General features: G+C 29.2%; 1 protein-coding gene across 3 annotated transcripts in view; it reads left to right on the top strand.

Moving 5' to 3' along the window:
• The first annotated feature begins 213 nt into the window (after positions 1-213).
• LOC107452170 (arginine kinase) overlaps positions 214-11812 on the top strand; it is a 38414-nt gene continuing 26815 nt past the window's right edge. The window contains exon 1 of one of the 3 annotated variants that reach the window (XM_016068491.3): positions 214-377. In XM_016068491.3, the coding sequence (XP_015923977.1) occupies positions 340-377 (38 nt within the window). In that variant the 5' untranslated portion in view covers positions 214-339. Of the gene's footprint in view, positions 707-9912; positions 10101-11812 lie in introns of those variants that run through there. The other 2 variants (XM_016068490.3, XM_016068489.4) reach the window with 2 other exon arrangements.

Raw genomic sequence — 11812 nt, 5'->3', positions numbered from 1 at the left:
ATTAAAAGTATTTTTAGCAGAATTTTTGCTTAATTTGCTTGCTTAACAAAGGAATGATTTTTTATTTATTGAAAAAATTAGACTGATCTTATATAAGTAATGAGAAGAGCAGAAAGGGGAGAGAAAAAAATTCACTTTACTTTAGGCCTCTTAAGCGATTTTAATGTACACGTGAAAAAAACCATTTTTTTCTTTCTTTTATTCACGAGAATCGCAAAATTTGTGGAATAAAATTGAATCGAAATTATTCTTATTGAAATCAATATGGTTCCGGGAGTACCATGATGCTTTGCGCGTCTTTGCTGCAGTGAGCAACTCATAAACATCATCCATTGAAAGATGTTTTCTTTGTGGTACCTTGCGTATATTGTTAAAGGGTGAGTATTAGTATTTTATTCACACATTCCACTCTAAAGAATAAAAGAGAGAGAAAGATTTAAAATCTGAAAAGGGATTGCGCGCTAAAAACGGAATGGCTGTCGTGCACGTGCGTTGCACTTATTTTTAGCACTTATTTATTCCACCGATGGCAAACGTTGAATGAAACTTTCATAGCAGTTAATAGAAAAAAGTCGAGAATAATATTTTATGAATCCATAAATGTTACAGTGTAATTAATTGAGGGAATGGAGAATAGGTCAATTGCCGTAGTACTAAGCGCTGTGATCGCTGGTATAGCGGTCATTTATTTTCACTGGTCAAAGAGGTAAGATTAACTTCTTTACTTGAAATAAATAAATATTGCTTTGAATATGTTTATTCTAACGAAAATGAATACATTTCATGTTTATAAAAAAGCTATGATGTTATGATTCATAGTTTTGGTACTAAGAGGTGATTTCAAGGTCTAGGAAATACTTTAAATGAGTATTGATCTAAAATTATTTGAAATCCATAAAAATATAATTGAACTTAAATTCAAATTTCAGTTTTTTCTAAAACAAAATTCTTTACTTATGTTTTACTTAATTAAATGTGGGTTTTAAGTTATTAATATTTATATTCATATCCAATTTATGAATATCGATCGAATATTGAATAATTTAGATTTTTTCTGATGTTTTAATTGGTTTTAAATGATATAATCAAAATTTTAATTAAAAAAAATGTTTTTATTTTCGTAAGTAAAAATTATGTACCAAACGCAATGCACTACATTCCTCTTAAAATGGTATATCATCAATCGAAGCTTAAAATTATCTATTGAAATAAAATAAGGATTATGTTTATAAAAATTACCTAAAATATAAAAAGAGAAACTAAATAATTTGTTAGGTGTCACTACTTCTACTTTTAATTACGAAAAATATGTAATATTTTTTGAGTATTTTTTTCTTGTCTAATCTAAGAAGGATTTTTTTTCCTTCATTAATATCAGTGAAAAGGCTTATTTTTTTCTTATTATCCTACTTTTTTTACTATTATTCTTTCAGAAGAGACATAACTAATTGAAGAAGTTAATGCACGTTCAGGTTTAGATTATCTTGTTTGCATGCCTTTGAAAGGTTTAAAAAGTGTATTAAAAGAATTTTTCCAGTTAGTATTATTAACTCAGAATTCTAAAAGACAATTCCTTAAAAAAAAAGAAGAAAAAAAAATTTAAAAAGTGCTGAATCTTAGGAGCTCCGAGAAATTTAGGGGTGTCACACGAGTGATGTTTTGAGGGGAGGACTTAGGGGGCATCCAAATAATGATTATGAACTATTACTAAATCTATTAATAGCATCATTTTGTTATTAAATTAAGTGTTTTTATTCGATTTAGAAAGCCATTTCATGAAGAGTAAAAATGAACTTTTATAATTAAGATATTCAAGAAAAACAAATAGATTATTTTGTCGGAGATAAATAATTTTTTTACCATGAATAATTTCCTAATTTATATAAAAATAAATTTAAAATATGGAATTAGATTTTTATGAATATATATCATTCCTGATATCATATATCATCATTACTCAGCCTTTTTTCTTTTTTTTTTACTTAGTATTAATTTCTCCCCTTTCTTATATCACTCTTATTTTCAGGAGCATCTAATCGGGTATTCACTCATATCAGACCTTATTAGGCATACTTTTAATATATCACCTTTCACAATACCCTATCCTGTGATGCGATAATACATATTTTCTAGCTTTTAAAATTTCTTTAATTTATTTTTTTCTTAATCGAATTTAAATTAAATTAAACCAATTATTTAATTTTTATTACATATTATAAAAAGCGAATATAAAATATTTTATTATTTTCTTAACAAGCGGCAAACTTTTTATTTCAATAATAATCTCACTATCGCTAACAAAATGGAAAACAAAAATCTATTTATAACTCTTTATTTCTCACCACAAAAATTTTTCAGTTATACTAATTCTCCTAGTCTTTTCACCAAATTATTTTCAAATTTAATACAGATTATGAGAGGTTGGCTTTATTTTTGGGTATGTTATCTTTCGATAAATCACCAACAATGGATTTCTTCCCATGCTCTTAACTGTTTATTGGGAACAATTCATTGACTTCTTAATTTCGAATTAGGACCGAAGCCTTCGGTCCCAACCGTCGAATATTTATTTTTACAAAATAATCTTGATGTGAAGATTTTCTTGATTCTTTTGAGGGATTTCTTTTCTTTATTTTTATAATTTTGGAATGTGGCCATGTTCAATTTAATATTTACGTAATGAATCAATTTTTCCTAAACGATTTTATTCATGTTTCTTGGATCCCTACATCATATCCAAATTAAGATGTTTCTGAAACAGCCTTTAATTCTACAAAGAAACAACAGTACCAGCTCTAATCTTTTATTAATGCTGTAATGTATCTGAATGAATTTGGAGCGTCTAATTTTAAAAGCTAGGAAATACAGTCCCCGGTCAAATTATTAGACGACTATTAGACTATAAGATTCTATTTAAAACCTTTTATTATCAGATGATACTATATAGCTTTATTGCTTTTATGTGACTGAAACCGGTTTCCACTTGTTTACGTTAGTGTATCAATTGGTTAAATTAGACGATATATAATATAAATTTGACGATAGGATAAATTAGACTATATGTTAAATAAATATAGAATATTTATTATATCAAGCATTATATTAGTTATTAGCATAATATATTATAATAATTACATGATTTGCACGAGTTTATATGCAATACTTTCATATTTAAACATACATGTAATGGGTTTTTATTCAGGAGATTTTGTACATACTTATATACTTCCTATTTTTATTTATTTTTAACGTATTGCATTACAATGTCAACCAATTGATACAGGAACGTAAACGAATGCAAACCGGTTTCATCCGAGTAAAAAACAATACAGCTGTATAGTATCACCTGATAATTATAATTTTACAAAGAATCTTATAGTGCGTCTAATGAGACGGCCAGGGACTGTACCTATTGTGGCATCACATATCAGACCTTATTAGGTATTGTGCATACTTTTAATATATCGCCGCACCCGGCTTGCACCGACTACAGTGCTGACGTGAAATATCCTCAGTGGTAGACTGATCATGGGTTAGAGTCCCCTTGCCATTCGGCTAACCGTGGGAGGCTCTGTGATCTTCCTCTCCATGCAACGCAAATACGGGTTAGCTCCATCAAAAAGTCCTCCGCGAAAGCTAATTTCTCCCAATACTCGATCCAAGAGTTCCCTTGTCTTCTGGATTGGGTTCAAAATTATAAGGCTACGGAGTTGAACATTAGTAGTCGTAAATCCATAAAATTGGGTCGGCTGTTCAACGACGTTGATAAAATATAAATAAAGAATATAACACCTTAGGACGGGATAGGCTGGTTGGTAGGGCGCTGAACCCATGTCCAAGAGTTCGTGGGTTCGATCCCCGCCGGCTGAAGACTCCCCGTGTAGTAAATTGTGACTGATGCACATTAAATCTGTCGTGTCGCAAAGTCCTCCATGTTCCCGTAGCAAATAAATAGCTCTGGGGGTCCAGGAGTTTTCTTGTCTTCTGGATTGGGTTCAAAATTACAAGGCTACGGAGTTTAACATTAGTAGTCGTAAATCCAAAAATTGGGTCGGCTGTTCAACGACGGATATAAAACAAAATATATATCACCTGTATTCTATCCGTTTCTCTATTTGATGAATGAATAACCTCTACTTTTAAGTCTTGTGAATTATATAAGCTTTAATTTTTTTAAATTAAAAATGAATCTAAGCCGCAATCACGTTTTGTCTGTTAAAAGTCAAATTCGACCTAGAAGCAAAGCTATGAAGCTCTATCCTATCTTAGTTATCAGAAGAATTTCTTAGGTAATCATAAAAATTCAATATCCATCATCATTTTAATAAATAGTAATTTAATGTGCAAAAATAAGAAAAATATTTACCACACTTTTTGATGTTTTAAATATAAATTTAAAATATAACATATAATCTTGTAATTAATCTATTATTTTTACCTAGTTTTTGAAAGTATTTCATGGGTACGCCAGAGTAGTCATGAAAACCCATTGCCTGCGCCTTATAATTTAATGTGTACAAATAAGAAAATTATTAACTAACACATTTCTTAATGATTCAAATATTAATTAAAAATATAACATATAATCCTTGTCATTGATCTTTTATTTTAACCTACTTTTTGGAAGTATTTCATGGGTTCGCCAGCGTAGTCATAAAAACCCATTGCCTACGCCTTATTAAATAAAGTAATTTAATGCGTAAAAATATGAAACCACACTTATCATACTTTTAAATGTTTTAAATATAAATTTAAAATATTACATAATTCTTGTAATTGATCTTTCATTTTATCCTAGTTTTTAGAAGTATTTCATGGGTTCGCCTGAGTAGTCATGAAGACCCATTACATGCTCCTTATTATGAAAACTAATTTAATGCATAAAAATAAGAAAATTTTTAATTATATTTACAGCATTTTTTAATGTTTTAAATATAAATTTGAAATATAACAAATAGTCCTTGTATTTATCTTTTATTTTATCCTAGTTTTTAGAAGTATTTCATGGGTTCGCCTGAGTAGTCATGAAAACCCATTACATACTCCTTATTATGAAAACTAATTTAATGCATAAAAGTAAGAAAATTGTTAATTATATTTACAGCATTTTTTAATATTTTAAATATAAATTTAAAATATAAAAAATAGTCCTTGTTATTGATCTTTTATTTTATCCTAGTTTTTGGAAGTACCGTAAAGCACCGTTTATATGTTTTTCAGGGAATCAATGTTATTTGCATGATAAAAATTAAAAAAAAGAAGAAAGAAAGAAAAATGATGCAAATCCGATATTTTTCTCATTAAATAACCTAATGGTGCAATAAAAGTCTAGTTGAACCATGCGATGAAATTCTGGTTCTAACCGTATTAGGTGAAAGCAGTTAATAAAAGGTTTTTCTCACTGTTAACCGTTTGAATACCATCTTATTTATGATTATTTGGCTGTTTTGATTGAATATGGTAAAATAACACTAAAATAAACTTTTATTCAACCATTTTTTCCTAGAACTTTCTAACAGTGGGTGAATGCTATAAAATAATCTTTTGGTTACTGTTTCCTGAAAGTCTTTCTTGAAGTGTCTTAAACATAATACTTTCAAGTAACTTAAGAAAATTATGTTAATAAATTTTTATAAATTTTAATGTTACGTTAGTCTCAAAATCAATTTCGGAGCACTAATTATTAATACCAGCTAAAAAGTAGTACCTTTTATTTTTATTTTAGTTAGATATAAAAATATAGTTTGCATCATAATTACTTAAAAATTGGAGGAAATTTCTATTTATTCATATCTTCATAAATAAACATGTCAAACAATAAACATGTCAATTTCAAAAATAACATATTAAAAAAAATCTGAAAATGTTATTAAAGTCTATGAAATGACCACATAAAAAAATAGACAAAACAGAAATCCAAATTGTAGTGTGTGTATAATTCGACTCAAATATTAAAGAGCAATTTATATGTTTTTATTCAATACCAGCTCGATTCACACTATTTAAATGAAATTTTAAAATAAATACTTTGAAGAAATAAACCCTAACTTTCCTTGGTTGCGAAAATAAAATTAAGCTTTTTTATTTATTTATTTATTTAGCAGCACTGATTATATGTTATGTTTTAAGTTAACATTTAAAATATAAAGAAGTGTTGAAAGTGTACAGGGCCCGATTATCGCCTAGGCCCAATAGGCACGGGCCTAGGGCCCATACTTTCTGTGGGGCCTCAAAAATTAGTAAAAAGTCCACAATATTAGTTTTTTTTAAATACTGAAAGAAACAGTTTTTCTCAAAAAAGGCATTTTTTTATTTCAAATTTTCTTTATTATTGTGATAAACCAAACTCGTGTAAACATTACACTTATCAAATTCAGTTCAGTACAGTTGAATATTATTGGTGCAATTTTTACTCCAACGGCTTAAGCAAATGCAACGAGAATGCATTTTCGCAGTCTCTTATAAATGATTAGTATCAACAAGAAATGCCGACCGGCCCGTGTAGGGGGCAGGGAACAGTCCTTACATCAGAAAGGTCCTGGGTTCGAATCCCGGGCAAGGCATGGATGTTTCTCTCTCTCTCTCTCTGTGTTCTATGTCCTTTCTCTTTTGTGTGTGAATGTGACCCGCCCTAAAAATGGGTTGTGGTTGCGTGAATGGCGTGGCATAAGTCGAATTCCTGGCCATAGATGGCGCCACTGAAAAACAGGAACAATCGCATCCCCACTGCCTAAACAGGTATACGACAAAAACAAAACAAAAAAAAATCAACAAGAAATAAAAGCTTATTCTTAACAAATATGCAAAACTGTAGGTGGAAGGCTACAATCTTTAAAATAATTCAGCTAATCAGTGACTTTTAGCAAAAATCACTGATTTCACTTGTTTGTGGTCACCAAACTATTTTTATTTTCACACAACATTTCATATTTTGCTTAAATATTTAGATGCTTAAACTTTATCTTAGAAAAATAATCTTCACCTGTCTGCTTTCAAAATTTTTTAGAATGTTTTTCCTGAATCATGCAGTTCAATAGATTCGTTTTATTGTTAGGACTACTCTTCAGAAATTTAATTTCAAAATATTTTTTTAGGGGCCCGGATAATTTTGTGGACCTTGGGCCTGAATTTGTCTTGATCATTCCCTGAGTGTAATAAATAAAATTCTTATTTTGTAAACACTAAATTACAGTTATACAGAATAAGGAGTACGTATGAAAAAAGTTTTCATTACTAATCATGTGAACTTATGAAATACAGTATAAATTACAGTTTATATGTTTCTCATTTATACGTCGTTTCCTTGCAGTACCTTCTTAATGTATGCAACGTTCAAATAGTTCGTTTAAATGGTGGAAAAAACAAAGCAACTTAGTTCCTTGCAGCTGGGTACATATTATAGCCGGCAGGGCTAATCAATCAGTCTCATGATCGGGGGCTCTAGTCCCAGCTTTGACACCACAATATTTCTTTCAGTACATGAAGTGTTTCCTGTGACCTGCACTACCCAATTTGTGACCTTGGACTATTGGAGTATGATACTCTTATTCACGCATAGATGTCAATACCGTAAAGCTGCTTAAGACAAAATGTCTAGTATTTCTTTTATTTTAAAACCATGCCAGTTGTAAATGGTTGAAAAACCGAAAAGCTTTTGTATATATGGTGTTTGTCCATACGAGTAGTATACGGTTTCAAAACCGTAAAGGTAAAAAATGTCATTTATTATCGTTAACTTTACGGTATGGATAGACTGCTTCCGGTTATTTTACCATTTTAGAATGAAAATTCTAACAGTACATAAAATAACGAAATCATTTGTAACATATCTTACCTGATTTTAAGCTTTTTACATATCCGTGTGCTATTCTCCTCAAAATATAAGTGGTATGGAAAATAGCGATCACGGATAGGAGGGGAAGATCATGAATGGTAATGATCATGGATCCATGTACATGTTTTATTTTAAAACTGTTGCCAGATTCACATATTAGAATGTATGACTCATATAATGACACGTTAGGGTGGGTTAATGAAATATATTGTTTGAATAAAATAAACACATTATGATTAATAATAAAATACAAAAACGTTAGAGTTAATAAAATTATAAAAGAAAATAAAGTGTGAGCTTCATATTAACCCCAAACTATATTTACTAGCCCCCTACCATTGATAGTCTATTAACATAAACTGTATTAAACATAACCTAAGTTTTAATCGTTAAAAATATTCTTCAGTCTTATGTAGGCCAAACTTAATCAGAATAATTTGTAAATGATAATGTAAACCTAAATTATTGTTTCACAACTCTCGGTTACAACTGGGATTTTCAAACTGATGTGAACCCTTAGATAGCATACTTCATATAATCTTACGAAATACATTAAAAAAAAATGCAAATTTCTTGGCATGAGGGAATTCATTTTTACCATTTCTCTTAATCCGTCGTCATATGAAATGTTTGCGAATAATATGCTATTTTCATAACTGCTGTCTCATGACTATTAGCCTACTTAAAGCCTCTGCTATTTATACTTATTTTGAAAATGGCGTGAATAGAGAGTTTTATGAAAATGAAAAGCTTTTGTGGTCTAATTTTTTAATATTCAAAAACTTACTCCAATGTTGCATTATCTGGGCGCTAGCAAAAACTGAGAATAGGGCAGTGATTTTGATAATTTTTATCTAAGTGGAAAAACGTCGCCAAATTAGCGGTTTTAAAAAAATTTTAATTGTCCGTTTAATTAATTTAAATTAATTTGCCCTTTCTAAAGCATATTGTTAGACACATTATTAGCCCTTTTTGTAATAAAAGTGGTTTAAACTACTCAGAAAGCAAATATTAAATGCTAAAGTTTTAAGGAATTCCAATTACCAAGTTTGCATGATCCGAAATTCAGTCTACTCCGTTATCTTGATTTTCAACTTAATCGTTATCTGACCCGCTGAAAGTCGGAGATATGAACTTAACTATCAAAATGACTTACAAAGAACTGCTCTAGAATTTGCGAGCGGCAGGAGTACCTTATTCCTACAAAAAAAATATTATAAATCTTTTTGTAAGAAATTGTGCGTTTTATTTATTGCACATTTGAACTTTTTTTATTGTTCCAAAACAGTTTATCCTACAGAAAATGTCTATTTTCTGCTTTATTTAATGAGTTCTAACAAAAACTTACAGGTTAGTAAAACCCATATACTATGTTACCCCATCCCCAACCGATGGTAACTTTTTCAAAACACTCCCTCCAACAGCTTTTGCTAAAATTTAAAACAGCTTGATTATATTTATAAGTCAGTATAGTTTAATGCTGTATTTTGAAGGCTGTATTTTCACACGAAAAAACTCATTTTAGCGAGCACCGAACAGAACTGTAGTGAGTTTGTAACAGTTATTTATAATTATTAGGTTAAGTGTTGCCTATCTTTAGCCAGCGCCTTCTATGCTTATCACGAAAATGGTGCAAAATATCAATAGACACAGTTTTGTAAAAATGAAAAGCGGTTGGGATTTAATTTTTTAACATTTAATGTATTACTTCGCGATTGCATTTTCTCTGTTCTTCTAAAAACAAGGAAAAGAATAAAAAGTATTACTTAATTTTAATAAATTTCATCTATGTGAAAAAATTTGCCAAATTAACGCTTTTTTTAATATATATTTATATAAGCTATTTGTCCGTTCTAAAGCCCAAATAACTCTTAACAGCAAGATGGTATATTTTTTGAAAAAATTACAGATTTGCTTTACCCGTAAGAATATGTATGCTTACATACAAATATTCATAGTCGAAAAAAATAAATAAAAACAATGCTTAATTTTTAGTAAAACTTTCTAATATTAAGTAGCTTCTTTGAACAATAAATTTATGGAGAAAAAAAAATAACACTCTTTTTACACGTTGCGTTTTTGATAAGGAATGAAGGAAAGCAGCGTCGGCAACATCATATTTACCGAAGAAACACTCAGTTTGACTCATTCTGGATTGTCAGCTGCTTCAATTTATGTCTAGAAAATTGTATCTTATAATATATGGAACAATATTTTTTATCTTATATTTATTTAGACATTCTTTTGAATTTAGGGTAGCCCTAAAGTAAGTTATGTTTATTTTACTTTATTTTTGAATACATTATGGTTACTACTTTAAATTTCATTCTAGGCTCATGAGGCAACTTCTCAAATTAAAAATATTTAAATAATCATATTAACTAGATTTACAGCCAGAATAAAATGGCATTGATTCGCTGTTTAAATAGCATCTAGACTTTAGATGATGCTTATCTAGAATGAGTCGTAAAAATAAAATAAAAAAGAAAAGTTTTGCCTACAAACGGCGTCAGTTAATCAATTATTACATTTTATCTTTTACTTGACCTTGCCAGAAGTTTCTCATTTGTTAGATTTCATTGTTTCTTTATTATTTGAAAAAAGGCATTGCAAAACAGGGAAATCAAACGAATTTTTCGAAAGACTTTACTGAAAATAAACAGGACGCTTTTTTCCGTTCTTAAAATTTGATTGGTTGAATTTAAAAGAGCATCGTTGACGGTATGACAACACTAAAGATATAGTGAAGCGTGATAAAGCGGGTATAACTTTCCGGTGCTTTTCTGTTAGCCGGAACCCGAGTTTTTAATTCGAATACATTTTTAGAATTCTAGTCGAAAATGAGGTAAAAAAAATATACATTTTAGGAATCATAAAAAAGCTATCAAAATCTAACGAACATTACTAGGAAAAACGAGAATAAAAACATCAAAACCAGTTTAGTTAAATGAAATTAAATTCGTACTAAACTTTTCTAAACAACCTCGAGTTAACTGTTCAACTTATTTGGTTATACAAAAGCTTCCGAATTTTTTATTGCAACTGTTTAAAGATTAAGGTTTAAACAAAGGTTAAAAGCAAAGGTTTAATTTAAATTTCTCTTTCGTCCTCCTCTATAAATATTATAAAACATTGAAAAAAATATTGTAGCACTAGAACAGTGTTTCCCAAAGTGTGGTACGCGTACCCCTAGGGGTACGGGAACAGTTTAGCGGGGGTTCGCATACTTATGCGAAATATGTTGCAACAAACGAAAATTTCAAACAATTTCATTTAAAAACAAAGCTAGCCATAAAAATGTAGGATTACGTATTATTCTATTGGCTATTTTTTGCAGAGTTAACAGTTAATAAATTAGTGTCACAACATCCAGTTGTGACTTTTAACTTCGTGCAATATTTTTATAGTAAAGGTTTGTAATAAGTTCGACTTATTTTGATTATTTTTATAAAATATAATTTCATCCTTCTCACTGATGCAAATAAACTTAAAACAAAATTTTGTATCAAAAAAGAAAACTAAACATATTTTTTAAAAAATATATTAATTTTTTTATTAGTGGTACACAGCATCACGAAAAATTTAGAAAGGGTACACAAAAGTCAAAAGTTTGGGAAACACTGCACTAGAACATTAGAAATTATTGTAAGAAAACTATTTTGGAAGAACAACTGTGAATGAATCAGCTAGCTAGGTGTGAACAAGGTGTTCCGTAATAACCGTCCTTAATACATATATATATATATATATATATATACAGTGGTGGCCAAAAGTGTGGACACTTTTTGAAAGTTTCATGTTTTTCAGCTTTGTGTGCTTGTAGAATATATTAATTTTCACTTAAATACAAACGTTTATATATCAAATTGAAGGTAATTTAATGTAGAATTTAATAATAAATACAGTATTACAATATCTGTATTACAAAAAAAGTTATGCAATTAATAGTAAGATCTATCTTAGATTTGCATTTTTTTA

This window comes from Parasteatoda tepidariorum, chromosome X1 (genome assembly GCF_043381705.1).
Source record: "Parasteatoda tepidariorum isolate YZ-2023 chromosome X1, CAS_Ptep_4.0, whole genome shotgun sequence".
Lineage (NCBI taxonomy): Eukaryota > Metazoa > Arthropoda > Arachnida > Araneae > Theridiidae > Parasteatoda > Parasteatoda tepidariorum.
This window is presented reverse-complemented; position numbering and strand designations above follow the sequence as displayed.